At 44.8% G+C, this 16,968-nt stretch overlaps 1 protein-coding gene across 4 annotated transcripts in view; it reads right to left on the reverse strand.

Moving 5' to 3' along the window:
• Positions 1 to 634: 634 nt before the first annotated feature.
• The window catches only part of SRPK2 (SRSF protein kinase 2), a 236,880-nt gene continuing 220,546 nt past the window's right edge, over positions 635 to 16,968 (reverse strand). For 2 of the 4 annotated variants that reach the window (XM_065938558.1, XM_065938559.1), the window contains exons 14-17: positions 13,284 to 13,353; positions 12,566 to 12,658; positions 12,132 to 12,224; positions 635 to 2,300 (exon numbers count right to left, since the gene is read on the reverse strand). In XM_065938558.1, the coding sequence (XP_065794630.1) occupies positions 2,116 to 2,300; positions 12,132 to 12,224; positions 12,566 to 12,658; positions 13,284 to 13,353 (441 nt within the window). In that variant the 3' untranslated portion in view covers positions 635 to 2,115. The remainder of the gene's footprint in view (positions 2,301 to 12,131; positions 12,225 to 12,565; positions 12,659 to 13,283; positions 13,354 to 16,968) is intronic. The other 2 variants (XM_065938561.1, XM_065938560.1) reach the window with 2 other exon arrangements.

Here is a 16,968-nt window from a genome sequence, read left to right on the forward strand (position 1 = left end):
AAAGTAGTAATAATCTAGACTGTTTCCTAACATGAGCCAAAACTGTATTAGACAAACTATTCAAGTGTGCTATAACCCTGATAGAAATTCTTATAGACTTAGGGAAGACATACATGTATTCCGTGGTTCTCGTGAGATTGGTTCCTGTGCACGTCATGGATGGCATCACTGGTCTACAGCCACTATCTTTCACAGAACCTACAAGGTAACCTACAGCCTCATTAGAAAAACTTAGCATTCATATCACATAAATGATTGGTATCTTCCACCTCACAGCAATACGATCTAATGTTGACTTCTAAGAGAATTATGTGTCTCATTCCCTCACAGTGAATAGTTTAAAAAAATAAAACTGACAATGCTCAAACAAAATGTAATTAGCATGTTTCTGATGAAATATGAATGGAAAGGGTTCACAGAAATTCTAGGTACAGAATCTATGCTACAGCATGTATTCTAGACCATGTCATACCCCTTACAAACAGTGTTTTCCTCATATTAAGCCTTGATGCATGTTCTACATTTCTTTCAACAGGAATGCTGATATGTCCTTTAATTCTGGTTACACTACATTATAACGATAGCAAATGTTTGTTTCTATCACTTCAAATACAGGCCAATGACCAAGGCAATGTCTGGGAAAAAAAAACCAAAACACTTTAATTTTTAAGACAACTGCAAGCACCTCAAACAATGGATTATTGTTACAACACTTGTTATCTTTTCACAATCTAGTTATTGCAAAGGCATATGGATAAATGTTAATGGACAAAGTCAAGAAAAACGAGGCACCTTGAGGAATGTAAAATTTAAAAAAAAAACAACATTCAATCCACTGATTTCTAAAAGAGGCTAAATGTACCTCTATATATTACATTCTAAAACTGTATTGCCTACTATGGTCTGTGTCCTGGATTCTACAATTGTAAGGAAATGCTTAAACAAAGTTGTGTGCAACCTGCAAAGGGAAAATCATTTTCTCAGCTTCAATGCATGGAAGGACGGTGAAAAATCTGGTAAAATTTGTTGTAGCCACACACAAAACTGTCTCTGGAATGAATGCAGTCCCTGCTTTCTCTGAGATGTTAGTATTCTTTCTTCCCATTGCACTGCAAGTTATATATACCATACCTTTGTTCTAGACAAACACGAATAAGCTTTTCAAAAAAAAGATATGTGTAGTTTTTCATTCCACACACTGAACATGTTTCTCTTGTCCAATTTAATCTATGTAGACTTTAACTTACAGTGCCTGGAGGAAGCAACTCCACGTGGTACCGGGCCACCACATTTTTAAAGGGAAATTGCTCTTTTTCCTTAAAAGTACTTTTAATTAAAAATATGCAAAAATACGAATGGGACCACTAAACTATAATGTGTATTTTAGAACGAGAAGCATGTCCTTTTTTTAAAGTGCCATACAGTGAATGACATAACCTAGAGCCAGTTGTTTAAAATCCAATGCAAAAGGACTGTCATGGAATGAGAAGTTTGCACAACTCCTTGGAGCAGTTAAAAGTCCATTACATGCAACTTAGGCTACAAAGCACTCAGACTGGGTAGCTTTTCTGAAATGTGAGTCCCCGTCCCGTGTTTAATGTGAATGAGCATTTACAGGGCGCATTTACATACACTATAATACAGGAGTGGTGTCCCTTTGCCAGAAGATCAAATTGTACATTTCCTTGCTATTTCTTGGTTCCAACTTGATAATTTCTTAAGATTGTAAATTATATAGTACTCAGCTAAAATATTTCTTCATAAATAGTTACAAAACCTGCCAAAACACAAGGAGGAAAGTATTTTTCGTTCAAAAAAAAAAAAAAAAATGACATTTGAATGTCACACAACACAAGAAACAATGCTTAGAGACATGTTATTGTTTTCAGAAGAAAAGTGGGTCAGTAAACTACTAAGCTGAAGACAAAAGACTGCCCTTTCCCAGGATCACAGTGCACAAGAAGCAAAACGTCAAACGACAGTACCTCAAAGCAAAACAAAGGTCTGAGGATGAAGCCAGCTCACTTGTAATCCTGTTAAGAATGAGAGTCCCCCTTTAGGGCCAAATGCACTGGACAACATGTGCCAGCTCAGAACAGGTGAGTGCAGAATCCACTAAGAATTCAACCAAGGATGCCGAAGGCATTCGCCTGCTGAAGCTCGTTTTTCTGGAACCATCTCTAGCATCGGGATCAGGAAATCTGTAAACTGTGCAGCATCTTCATGGGGCCAGCCATACTTTTCCACAAGTACATCAAAGAGGCTCCAGGGCTTCAGTTTGGTGATGTGCCGCAGTTCTCCTACAGGGAAGAACAGGCAATGTCAAGAAAGCTTCTAAGGTGCATTTCCCATTGTTGGTCCAGCCGAGTTGTTTACAATAAAGCAGATACTTACCTTTGCAACACTATACAACAACAAAAGCCAGCTTCCCCACTAAGGAAGCTTGGCGAATGCAAACAGGGGTTCATTTAAAAGGGAAAGATTCATTTGTATCAGTTCCAGGTTTCTTTAAATAAGCGGAGCATGCTGAGGACACTCAGAATATTTTCATTTGCTAAGATGGATCCAGGTACTCTTCAACTTGGGACTCTTTGCAATTTGCTTATTTGCTTAGAAAAAGCTTTAAGATACATGCTATTTTAAACTCCTTAAAATAGACTGGTTTTTTCCTGCAAGTTACCACGAAAAGAAAGGGGAATCTTTTCATCTGGAAGAGTGCTAATGAAGAGAACTTTGGGTGATGGTAGAGATGTATCAATACTTTATCTCTACTGTCCAGTATGGTCGCTGCCAGCTCAACACAGCTACTGAGCACTCAGGATGGAGTTGGTGTGACCAAGGAACAGAGTTTTAATATTTAGTTTAAATAGCTACAAGTACCTACTGGCTCCTGTAACTGGACAGCACAACTCTAGAGTCAACCCAAATCAAAATTCCATTTATCTCCACAAATCTAAAATCTACCAGACATCAATTTATAAAAAGCCTTAAGTTATCCTTTTCAAAATGTTCTAACTGCAGTATGAAAAGTGCGAGTCATGAACAGCCCTGTTCATGTCAGACAGAGTGACTGACATGCTAGTAAATGGTCTGAGAACTGTAACAGCCTTTTTCATAATAGGAAAAAAAAAGTCATTTTAAGTCAAAGGACAGTATGACGGTCCTCTTCCCTGCTGGCGATGTTCACCTGCACACCCGAGGCCACCTCCAGGCCCCGGGGCCTAGGCTGCTCACAGGCGCCCTCACACAGGGGCTGGGCCAGCTCCTCTCTCTGGGGCTGCCTGCCGTGACCCGAACAGAGCAGGAGGGCTAGCACACAACATGCGCTGACAGAGGGGCGGGCCTGTGCTCACAAAGGTCTTCTCAGGAGGCCTGGTCTGTGACTCAGAGTAGATGCACACCCCTCCTCTTTCTTTAATCACAGAGAAGGAAAAAGAATATCCCAAAAGACAGTATCACAATGTAAAAAAACAAAAGGAAAAACAACTTGTAATTCACCCACGATGACTTCCTTTTGGCCTAGACTCTTTCAACCTATGTTCTTATGAACTGGTCTGTCTACAGGGTTGTCATGATGTGCACACAGTTCTGAACAAAGAAATCACAAGAATACATCTCTGGGAAAGGGAGAGGGTGTAAGTAACTTCCTGACTCCCACATGAGGACAGGGCAGAGAGCCAGGCAGGGAGACCGAGAGGCAGGTGTCTGCCGTCTGACAGGAGCAAGTGTTCCTCTCCTGGCGGCAGACAGTCTCCGCGAGAGTTCAGTGGGAGCAACCAGTGAATGTTCACCGCTTTACCCAGAAACTCCTGCTGTAGGAATCCTACCTAAGGAAATAAACCCTGGCCCCCAAATATGCTCACTGCAAAATTATATTACATACTCACAACTTCATAAGTGTTCAGTAATCAGAGAATTGTGGTCAAAAACACAGCCAGACCTGGTACATACACTTGATGAATGTTATTTAATATTACTCAGTAACATGGTGGAAACTGTATAGCCACATGTTAAGTAGTAATAAAAGTCAAAACTACATTCTAGGGACTTTCCTGGCAGTTCTGTGGTTAAGACTCCACACTCCCAGTGCAGGGGGCATGGGTTCAAACCCTGATCAGGGAACTAAGATCTGTATGCTGTCTGGCATGGCCAAAACAACCAAAACTATGTTCTACAAATGATCCCAAGAGTAGTTTTCAAAGAGCTATAAAGATGGAAAGCGGCCACCCCCAGACATCAGCTATGTTTAAGGTTGTTTCTTCCTCTTTCCGCATCCTCTCTAATGAGTTCCATTGATTCTGTAGTGACTGTTGATGACACCAGGACAAGGTTAGAGCAAACTACGGAAACACACACTCATCATGGCAAAACCAGCTCCATGGGGGACATTACTCTGTACTTTAGTGGAGTAAGCACTCTCCAGGCTTGCAAATAAGAGCAACTGCTGAGCACGAGCTGCTCAGAACTGGGAATCTACTCCTGAGGATGCCGTTCTCAGACTAAGCTCCATGAACAGGCATCCAAGTACACAAAAACTTCCATGAAAGGAGAGCTGCTTCACCAGGAGAGATGCCTTAAAATCTGCATAACAACAGGAAAACCATACAAGGCGGGAAAGCTATACTATAAACTGATAAAGATGATTCCAAAAGAAATCCTAGAATACCTGACACACTTCTGACCAGGTAAAACGCACAAAGAAAACTATATGTACAAAGATACTGAATACATAACAATATTGCAATAATAGAATAGTGTGTTGCCTCTAAAATGAACAAATATGTGGATTATGAAGGTAGGTGGGAAAACTCTACAATGCCAAGAAAAACAGGTAATGTACTCACCTCACTCTGTCATCGTAAGTACTATTTATGTTCAACTGCTTAAGAAGCAGCAGCACCATCTTATAAACAGCTGATAGAAGTTACTTAAAAACAAACTGTAAGCTCCCAAACTCACACAAATTCATACATGCTGTGGCCTTCCTGGTGGCTCAGTGGTAAAGAATCCACCTGTAATTCAGTTCGATCCCAGGGTCAGGAAGATCCCCTGGAGAAGGATATGGCAACCTACTCCAGAATTCTTGTGGGAAATGGCACAGACAGAGGAGGATGATGGGCTGCAGTCCACAGGCTCGCAAAAAGTCAGACACGACTCAGCACACACATTCCTAGAACTGCCAAGAAAAGGTTCCTTTGATAAATGAGGGCCTCAAGTCCACTCATCAGCTCTAGTCTGACCCCTAACACACAAGAAACACAGCCACCCCAAACACAGCCATTTCCACCACGTATAATACAAAACAAAAATAAAACTATCAGATAGTAAAACAGTAAAAAAAAATTTTTTTTTACTATCTGTCCTACTGTAACAATAGCTTTTACACCTTGACAATTTTTTCCCTTAGGAAAATATATCAAGGTATGTTTTGTTGAAACAAATTGTGCCAATACCGAAACACTTGACTGGGACAGTTTTTACTTCCTAAACCCTTTCCAGCCCTTTCTCTCTTAAAGAATGCCGAGTAACACTTAGCTGTCCCTCAGCATCAAGCTCTCACACACATGCAGGCCACCTGGCTGTCAGCAAGGCCAGATGGGCAGCGCTGCCTCTCAGGCTTCCTGACCGGCTCTGTGGGCAGAACCTCCCCGACACACACACACCGAGGAAGACTGATCAGCAGGCCTGAAAGAGGGCTCCTCCCTTGGAGTGAAGGTTCGGGTCGGCCACTCCGCATGCCAGCCGCTTGCTATGCATTCTTGCTAAGGAAAAATATTAAGCCCTTCTGTTTCTCTTCTCTGGAGTATTATTTTAGGTGATTTATGAAGGAAAATGTATTACTTTGCCTAGGAGATTATAACATTCCAGAATTAAACACACAAGCATGTGAGGTTTTACACTGCGCACAGGGGACTATAAAACAAAACCCTGGTACTGCATTACTGGTAACTAAAACAGAAACCATGATATAAAATGAATTATGACAAACTTCAGTAGCAGACACAAAGAAAGGAAACCTATCAGTAGATACAGGTACTAAGGAAGATAAAAAACTTAAAAATTTTGAATAATTTCCTACAAAGTACATGTAATATTTGAGATCAAATTCTAAATGAACCTTACCTCCCACACAAATAAAAATTAACTCAAATGCATTCTAGACCCAAGTAGAAGAGCTAGAGCTATATGCTTTTAGAAGAAAACAGAAAAATAAGTTTTCATGACCTTGAAGTAGGCAAGGGTTTCTTAGATGTTATATTAAAATATCAAAAGCACAAGTAACAAAATTGAGAAACAGAAAGCTGAACTTCATAAAAAAGTAAAAACCTTTGTAACTCAAGTATCACATGCACATTCAAGAGAAATGAAAACATCATATCCACACAAAAACTGGCACTTTAATGTTCATAGCAGCATTAATAGCCAAAAGGTGGAAACGACCCAGATGTCCATCACGTGGTGAATGGGGAATTCGATGTGGTCCAGTCGTACGAAAAAAAGGATGGAGTACTGATTCATGCTACCCATGGATGGACTTGGAAAGCACGAGAGTAAATGAAAGAAGCCATTATAAATATCAACATACTTTATGATTCCAATTATATGAAAAAATCCGGAATAGGCAAATTCATAGACAGAAAGTAGACCAGGACTGCCAGGGGCTGATGGCGGGGGGATGGAGCGGAAGTGCTAACAGGCCAAGGGTTTCTTTTTGAGGTGAAAACCTTCTAAAATTAGACAGCAGTAACATTTGCGTAACTGTGTAACTATACTAAAAATTACTGAACTGCACACTTTGAAAGGGTGAATTTTATGGTATGTAGATTACACCTCAATAAAACTGTTACTGAAAAACTGGCAAAAAGCTTACCAAAAATTAAGTTTTAAAAAGAATTCCAAGGCTGTTTAAGGATACGGTAAAAACAACTCACTACGGAGGAGCTCAGAATAAATGACAGGAATAAATGGGATGAACTATGATAGAATTTACCTGAACATGCTGTAGCAATTTCATTGCCATTTTTTTTTTAACCATATGCTCAAATTTAAGTAGTTGAACAGTAATTGAAACCTAGTCTCAGCTGTGGCTTGTTTCTCCCTCACTCCTTTGCTCTGTCCGGCATCGCTACAGCTGGCTGTGACATCATCACACCGCCTCCTCCCGCGACCCTCGCGGGGGTCCCTGTCACACAGCCTCCACGCAGGGCCCGGTGGGACGACAGGCATCACCAGGACTGGCCCAGCACGGGGACCACCACCACCCTGCTTCCAGCTCACAAAGGCCGCCCTACAGCAAAGACTGGGACTCCAGTGAAGACTTCAAATGTACCCACTGGGGACAGAACCCCACTTGCACTGGCAGCCCCAGCCCCTGCTCACGGAGCTCAGGTCCTGAGAGAGTTTATCACCAAGAGGAAAAAGCAGACTTCTTATCTCACAGAATTAATGCTCCTGATAAAATCAGAGTTAAAGCAGTTTATGTTTCAAAGGCTTTAAGACTCACAAGTATGAAGACACTTTATTCTAGTTATTTCCAGAATCAAGCTCCCACTGAGCTCAGCCAAGCGGACACGCCTGCAAGACAGAGCGGGGCCACAGCGGACGCGTCCTCCGTCCCCAGCGCTGCCACGCCAGGAGGCCCTCAAGTTTGCAAACCACTGTAAGCGTACCTGGGCATCTTCCTGTCTTCACTGCGTATGCCGCATGGAAATGCTATGATCAAAGTTTTAAACTTGAAACCAAGCAGATCAGGCGGGTGCATGCCAAACATCACACGGCAGCTTTTCTCTTCACAGAAATAAAGAGAATGTGATGATTTTTAGGTAATTCTGGAGATAAGTTAAAAATCAACCTAAAATGTTCCATCTGAACATTAAAAATCAAGAATGGTACCTCTACTGAAACCCAGCTCCTGAGAATTTCCTAGCAGTCCAGAGGTTGGTATCCTACACTCTCACTGCCGGGACCCAGCTTCTATCCCCGGCCATGGAACTAAGATCCCACAAGCAGAGAGATGCAGCCAGAAGAAAAAACAAAAAAAAGACTGAAAACCCGGCTCCCGAGTTTCACCTTCTCCTGCACTTTTCTCCTCCTTCTACTGGACGTCACTTACTCTGAAGGTGTGCCTGCAAGAGGAGTCCTTTGACTACACATGAGTTTCTTGCATGCTCTGAAATTTCCCACTGTACTTAAGAGGTCTCTGGTCTGACACATACTATCACTCCCATATACTACAACACACTCAACAGCCTCATCTAGAATCAAGCAGCTTTTTCTTTTTAAAGATAACCATCTCCTCTGATATTTCCATCCTCAATACAGCAACTTTTACTAAAATGATGGCACGACAGAATACCTGTTTGGCAGAACAATGAGGTGTGCTCCTGGCTGTACTATTTTCCTTGCCATCACCTGAGGACTAGGACACTTTCCTAGGCTTGTGTCTTAGTCCATTCAGGCTGCTTACAGCAACAAACTGACTCCTCAAAGTCCTCGAGGCAGGCGCCAGTGCGCGCGGCGAGGGCCCTCCTCCAGGGCAGAGACTGTGTCCTCTGGTGGCGGAGGGGCCAGCGAGCTCTCCAGGTGTCTCCATGAGATACTACACCATTCATAACTTGATGCATCTTCTAACAGCCCTGCTCTTAACACTGTCACCTCTAGGGGTCAGGCACAGGTTTGGAGGAACCCATATCGACATCCAGACCAATGCAAGACAGCATGGGGACAAGATCCACAGAGGCGCTCACTCCTGCTGGGCCACACCCTGACACACACACCAAGATGGCCTTCCTTATATACCTTTGAGGCTAGTCCTGCACTCAAAGGAAACACCAGAAGATTAAATCCTAATATGGTGAGAACAGTAATTACATTGCTGGCCAAAAAAGTCCACCTCAATTTCAAAATGCCTGACCAATAAACAATTCAAACTAGTAGCAGTTATTTTATCCTGAATTATAAGCAAGATGATGCCACTTAGCTGCACCTCATTTTTAGCTTTAAGGCACACAGCCCATTCCTCTTCCCCGGCCTTGGGTCAAGGTGAGATGTGCTTCCCGCCCAGGACGACGGGGAGGATGGGGAGGACGGACAGCAGGGAGGCCGCTGCTCAGGCCTCTCGAGCCCCCTGCTTTCCAAAGAGGCGTAAGCAAAGTAATGGCAGTTTTCAATTTCACCTTTCTCTACCAGTTCTGGCACAAAGGTATTTTAGAAGAAATTTTAAATGGATACATTTAAGATCCCATTATTTCTAAAACATATATACATTCCCCCTTACTGGTGGAGGCATGCCAACACACATTTTAATTACAGCCAATCATCCCCCTCATCCCAAGGGACATGGTGAAATCAACTTTAAGACAGACTCTCACTCATAATCATACTATTCCCATGAGTTCTGTGAAAGCCCTAAATCCCTCATGCGTTTCAGAGTTACAACAAATCAATAATAATCAAGAAAGAATTTAAGTCCCCATTCCCAGTCATTGTAGGGGATTTCCTACCTAATCATCCAAAGGAAGGAGAAAAGGACCCTAGACACCAGAGTAACACACGTCAGCTCCATGTCAGTCTACCTCTACCGAGGATGCCGGACATCCTTCAGCTCCGCAGACCACCTTCAAATGTACTCCTCAAACAAGAGCCCAGCCACACAATCCCCACAACACACACACATGAAAACATGATGATGGAGCGGCAAGGTCCACACGAACACTTTACACTCCCCTCTGGGGGCGGGCAGCGCTCCCGCTGTCCGAGGAGCAAGGGCGCCTACGGAAAGGCCAGTGTGAAAGCCAGGACCCTGGACAGAGAGCCCTGAGCGGGACTCAACCACTGGGCGGGCACATCAGGACCCCAGGCTCACGTACCAGCATCTGCTGAAGGAGACCCACAGGTGCGGTGAGGGGAGGGCTCCAGGCCCACCACTGGCTCTGGGGTGGGACTTGGCAGCTTTCACCCCCGGGGCCTGTAGCTCCAATCAGAGGCAAAGCCCAAGAGGAGCAAGAGTCTCCAAGCAGGGTCTCCATGAGCAAACCTGTCCACAGGCTGTGGGCAGAGGCACCTTCAAGTCATTTGCCTGACTTCATTTTCTCACCATTTAAGGCCCCACCTTTTGTCCCTCTTCAGCTTCTTCCCCACTATGCACAGTGCTGGTCCCTTGTTGCTACAGAGCCAAGGGCGGCGGCAGCACAATGAAAGGAAAAGCCCCTGTGCACCTTGCTGGCTGCTGGTCATCACCACACCTGGTGCCTACGGTGGGGACGAGCGCCCTGCCGGGCCTTCTCCCGCCCCCTCTGGGGCACCCGCAGGCCCACACCGCGTGACAGCTCAGGCTGTGACTCTGGCCGCCTCCCCTCACAGCTGCACCCGGCATGGGGAAGGCAGCGGCTGGGGGCAGGTCATCTCCCAGCCAGGTCCCCATGGGGCTCAGGCCATCTCCTACAGGCTCTGAAAACACTCCAAAATGTGGAAGGAGTCTACCTTGGTTAAAATAAAAACAACTCCCCAAGTCACGCCACCCCAGGCCAAAATAATCCAGAGCTTTCCCTTGCTTCAACTATGTTCAAATAACATTTTCTGGAAATCTCCTAGGAAACTGTCCACTCTCAGCAACACTGCTGTCCAGAAATTCACAATGTACACAGTGTTTTGCTGTTTATAACAATAAAGGCATCAGCTCTCAGCGTACCCCGGGTAGCAGATACCCTCTTACGCCTCACGCCTCCTTGGAGGGAGGACGCACCACCAGAAGGGCCCCACAACAGCCTCGGAGACAATGGGACATGCCATGCCGGTCCCCCACCGCACTCCAGCCCCAGCTCGGCCACTGAATGTGCTGCCCTAAGTACAACCTGAGACCACGTGAAGGTATGTGTATGGTGAGGGGACTTTTGCACCTGCTTGAGTGACCCAAACTCAAAGACAAGGTTCTCAGAATCAAACTAATACATGCCTGAAGAATATTTTTCCTTGACAGTTTTTTTTCCTATGATGAGATTTAAAAAAAGAAAAAACACTGCATCCAGTTACATACTTCACAGGTTACCCACTGGGTGGGTGCAATAAAGTTGAGAGTCTGGTCAATGCACTCAGAGTAAGTGGAGTAGGAAAACACCGTCTTTGGCATGGTTAGCAATCAGGCCTCATGCAAAAACAGGGAAATGAAATTCAAAAGATAAGACAGGATTGGTTAGCTGGAAATCACCAAAGTGAATCATAAAGCATTACTACTGCACAAGAACGCCTTATCTCATAGGAAAATAAGCCAAATTTGGAGAATCAATTTGACTACAGAAGATAGAGCATCTAGTACTTGCAAAAATTTCTAGAAACTCCATGTCCTGCCCACATCAACTTTAAAAAGTTCTTTTTTAAAAGAAATTGCACTCCTCCCCCCCGCCCCCCAAAAAATCTATGCTGAAAAAATATGAATTAAGAGAGCTATCCACGCTCACATGAAAGACGACGGCATTGGGGGAAGGTTCTGTAAAAATAAATTCCCTGGGGCTTTTGGGTGTTTTTAAAAATTGATCATTAACTAGGGACTATCCAGGGCAAAGAGCTGTGTTCTAGGCCATGCCAAGGCGAGATCACCAAGTATAATATTAAAATAAATCACCCACAGTACAGTGTGAAGTGAGGTCCAGGGAGAACAGGATCTGATGTATAATAATGTTAGGCACACAGGACATCGCAGGCCCACTCCCCCTACAGAACCAGCTCAGACCCATGAATTAGGATGCAGATGGACTGCCATTAAGTCCACCCTCTAGGGCTCTGCTCCACTGCAAAAGTACTCTGGCTCCAGAAACAACATGGAAAATGGAAAGGCAAGTATAGCTGGTTTCTAAATATCGTTTAAACTCCTTTTATAAATACTTGAATACATGGACCGGTGCTTAGTGTAAAGGAGAGGTGTGGAGAAGATCAAAGGATTTTCTGAAGACTGTTGTCTCATAAAATTCTTATTCCACAGATATCGGATGATTCTTTATTTCTTGAGAGTTTTCTTCAGCAGAATCCCCCAGGTGTTAAAGTCCAGATCTGTATCCACTGCCCAAATGTGAATGCACAATGTCTCCTTAGGGAGAGGATCATGCTGAAAATTAGTGTTACGTAAATACCGTTACCTTTTCTGGTGAAAAACTCCTTGGAATATTTCCCCAACATAGCGTATTTTCGAGGGACTTTCCCCAGCAGTTCAATGATCAATGCTATGTGATCTGCATTGGGAAACATTGCCAGCAAAACAGAAACACACGACAGTTTAATCAGTACACTGCATGCAGACACCGCTATCGCCCGCGCAGACAGAAACAGAGCGCCGCCTGCACAGACAGAGCACGGGCTCTGCTCAAGGCCCCTGGGGGGGGGATGACGCACAGGGGCCGCGGCGCGGGGCCGAGTGCGGTCTCCTCCTCAGCTCCGACATTAGCAGAGGAATTCTGCTGGGCTGCTTTGGGAATTTAAGAGAAATGCCTTTGTCACCATTAATGCTACCATCAGCAGCTGCTATTTCGTTTCTGTCTGCATCGTGGCGCTTTTCAAAAAGAAGAGGTACTACCTCTGCGATTGAAGAATTCCCGAGAATATTTTCCAGATAGAGCAAAGTGCCTTGGGATACTGCCTAGCAGCTCTATGATGTGGGCTATGTGGTCTATGGAGGAGAGAAAAAAAAGGATACGGGAATGGGAGGGGCAGAGGGAAGGATGGGATAAAAGAAGAGGGGGGGAAAAATCGAAATTAGTAAAAAATCAGAAATAGATTCAAATCAACAATGTCTGCAGCACATCATGCAGAGGCTTCTGGGATGGCGGGCCTCAGGACTGGAGTGTTAGCCAGTTAACCAGCTGACCTGAGGCCAGCTCACCCCAGGTCACCCCAGCATTGCAAGCAAGTAAGCATGGAGATGGACAGGTTTGCAGATGGAATTCAAGCCAGAATTCCGTCGTTTTAAATTCAGCCCCCAACAGGACAGAGAAATGGGCAGCAGATCAGTGGACAAAAGGACCATGGAAAGGCCTCGGGTTCATCTGGCCTGTCCTCTCCCAGCCTGCGAGGGGGCGGGCTGAGGCCACAAGCTCCCCGCAGGGTCACCTGTGCCAGGAGGCTCTGCCCAGTCACTGTGACTGAGGGGGCTTCAAGCTCTAAGGGAAAGCATCTGAATCTGGTGTTTGAAAGCCAAACACAGTTCTATTTTTGTGCAAAAACACAATGTTCTCCAGAAGGCCCAGACTCTCTGTAGACCCATACTGAGGTATTCAGCAGGCAACAATACTTACCTTCGTCTCTGGAATAGTCTTCCCCAGAATGTGGTTCAAACAAATAATCTCCCGTTGCCAGCTCAAATGCCTAGGATACAACAGATGACATGCTAAGCGCTTCAGAGACTGGGTCCAAGCCAGCAATGTTTTCTGGTACAAGAGACCTACATTTTATGAGGATCTGAATCAAACCAGAGTCTCCTTTAAAGGCTCAACATCAGGCTTTTTTTCTTCTTCCCAAAAGTTCAAAGAAGCTTCAGAAACATTCTTATATATTTCGGAGGAAGCAACTGTGTGCAGGCCTAGGTGGAACACTCCAGGGACCAGGGCTGTCTGACCCAGAGCCTGCCCACAACCTGCAGGCTGGCCTGGTCCTGGACCGAGGGTGTTGCCACCCTCCTGAAGGGAAGACCTTTGTCATTCATTTCTGACTCAACCAAAGGAAATTTCTAGAACCAAAGAAGCCCCTCTTGCTGTCACCCCAGGTCAGGAGGTGCTAGATCACTGTGTAAGTCGCGTGTGGTTGGCAAGGAGAACCTCCTGGTTATAGGATCAGCCCCCAAGGGTACAGGGTAGGGTGCTGGTGAGGTGACAGGAGGGGTATTTATTTCCATTTCTGCCAGTGAATCTATATCTTTTATTTATAAAATTGTCTAAGGACCATGAGTTTAATTTGCTAACAGTAAATAAAGATGACAACTGCTACTGCTCTATTGATCAAATATCATGTTTTTAAAAAAACATGCTTTAAGTAAGAATTTAAACAAAGTAAAAGAATTCTTTTTAGAAAGAACAAGCCAAACCCCACTTCTGGTCTCCTTCATACTTACTTCTCTTGTATATCAGAGTGCGCTGTTGTGGAGGCCCCCGGGGGCCCGTCCCTGCTTCAGCGAGGCCCAGGGCTCAGTGGCTGCTGCACCGCCTGCTCCCTCTCCAGCCCCGGCCAAACTGGCCCACCCTCTCCCCTTCTGCTGATGACCACCAATGTGCACCCACTAAGGAAGGCTCATGTGCCTGGGGTGGAGTCCTTCACAAACCAAGGCAAGCGCACTTAGCCCAGGACCACGTCTCTTCATCTTGCATTTTTTTTTTTTTTTTTTAAGAAAAGAGGGAAGTAAGATGACAAGCCTCTTGCCAGCTACCCTGCGACGAGCACTAGTTCATGAACTCAGGATCCCTGCCCTGAACCAGACTTGGGTCTGAGCTGAACCCAGATGTGCCAGGTCTTAGTGGAACAAGGGGGTCACCTACGCCACTTCAGGGCCTGCCCTCTCCACCCAGAAAACAATAAGGACACTATTGGCAATTGCAGATGAGGGTGGAGAACCTCATGCCTGGCCACAGGCCCAAGGGCAACAGTGGATCACATGCTAAGTAAGTGTCTTTCTCGCCGGGGACACACGCCAAGAGAAAACGGTAAAAGCCCAATGCAGGCAGAAGACTCCGGAAGTTGAGAGATGGATCCATGGAAAGCACCAACTGCTCTTTACCATCCTTGGTTTCACCTCATTCTTCTAATTGGTTTCCAAAACCATTCCAATCTGGTTGTATGTATTTCTGTCAGCCTAACACTAAGCTACATCAGCTCAGCATTTTGTAAAGATGGCCATTTTCATTAGCATCCATGTATTTCCAAGGAAATACAACTTGAAGAAGCCTGTCAATGAAATGGTAAGGAAGAGGCAAGATGAAGGCTCCCCCAACAAGTTATCAGGTCCTAATTCTCTGAAGCCTGATAAGACTTTCTTTTTTTCCTGCATATTCTCATTATCTTTTATTATGTATCAAATTGTCTTCAACATAAGTTACAACCTGATTAAACTCAATACTTCTTTCTAAAATCAATTTAAAGACACACAAAAAAATCTCTTCATATACAATATCTTTTGTCGAGAGTCTAGCAAATATAGTATCTTTCATTGCAGGATTTCTGCTTAAAAGATTTTAACAAATAGGACACAGACAATAGGGTAAACGCACACCATAATGAAACACTAGCCTCTGTACTTTGCCACAGGTTTCTACGCTGGCCACTAAGAAATCATGAAAGATTGTTGCCTTCAACTCTCTGAGTTACTCTCAATATAACCTTGATTATTTTTGTCCATGTTTAATACTGGAGAACTCTGGGTTCTTCCCTCAGTACTCGGCCCAGTCCCCTCAGATGGCTTTCCCCTGGAACAGCGTTTGTCTTCAGGCTCTGGGGAGACCAGGTACCCCTTTCCTGAAATGCCATCGCATATCAACGCACTCCATTCTGAATAAATAAGGTCACGAATTCCTTCCATGATGTGAACACTCCTGAGCAGTTTGGTTAAATGTGTCAGGATTGGCTTTTCTTGTCTTTATGGCACTGACTGGGGGTCACCATGGAGCCCCATTCAAGGACTCTATGATGCACAACTGCAGAACCACCAAAGTCAGGATCCACACCAAATTTTTAGATCATGCACACTTACATCTGGAGGAGCGCTAAAGCTTAAGAAAAGAACGAGAGATTCAACCACTGACATACCCCAGCTACTCTGCCTCACCCTATCCGGCTGCAAGAGCACTCCTCCCTGCCAGCGGCAAACGCACCTACCAGTGAGCACGGGCGCCAGCCACCACCCTTCCCTCCGCTGGAGTCTCTAAGACATAAAGCCATCGACAACAAAGAACCCTGGGTTTTTCCACCAAGAGCAATCCAGAGCTTTACCACAGCTTGGTGTCACGAATTTAATACACTGTTGTGTATTTAAACTTTAACAGAAGTGGGGTGGGTGACGACTGCCTCACCTTCACCAGTTTCTCTATGGAGAACAAGACGGGACCTCTCAGTCAGGACCTCCAGGGAGGAGTGGGGTGGGAATGAAAGCTTGCCCCACTCCCAGAAAATCACCCTTAAACTAATTATAAAGAACTTTATAAGCAGCTCTAGAAGCACTGAGGGACTTCACTTCTTGGGAAGGGAGGAGGTAGAAGGAGACTGGAGAGAGTGCTTTTTCTTAGGAGTCTGAGCTGGACACTGACGCCACAGTTGACAGTGATTACAGGGGCTGGCAGGACCGGAGACTGTGGAGGTACACACTCTTATCTCATGGAAGGCAAGACAGACAATATGGTATAAAACTGTACTGACAGCTCCAGCATTATGCTACTACATCTGTGATCTTGTCCTATTTTTCCTGGTTATATCACCAAAATTTATCACCCAAAATTAGAAGTACAAGATTTCAGAGTTGAAAGAGTTTTCAGAGTGTAATTCAGGACAACCCACATATGGCCCCTTCTGTGCAGCTGAAGACAAGTAAGGCCTGACCTCACACATCCTGAAACAGAACACTGCTCCCCTGCAGCTCCAACTGGTGAAAGTGCCCTCCCTCTCCTGACCCGGCCTCTGCCTCCCACTGCCTTCCAGCCCTTCCACCCCATCCTGCCCCTGGACCCCTGCAGAGAGAGCCTGATTTCTTCCCTACGTTCAAAGGAATCAGGACACACACATCAACTCTTCTAACCATTTGTCTCTATACCCAGCATGGCAAGGACTCAGTTTTTTATACTTATTGAGAAATGTAATTTTAAAATTATTCTCTGGCATTACCCATCAGAGAACAGAAAGGCATACTTTCTGTTCTAGACCTGTTTGGCCATATTGGTTGCAAGCTTGAAAGACAGAGTTTCTTTTTTCATATTGTTTTAGCATCAGAGGACACACACCCAA

This window comes from Muntiacus reevesi, chromosome 6, assembly GCF_963930625.1.
Source record: "Muntiacus reevesi chromosome 6, mMunRee1.1, whole genome shotgun sequence".
NCBI lineage: Eukaryota > Metazoa > Chordata > Mammalia > Artiodactyla > Cervidae > Muntiacus > Muntiacus reevesi.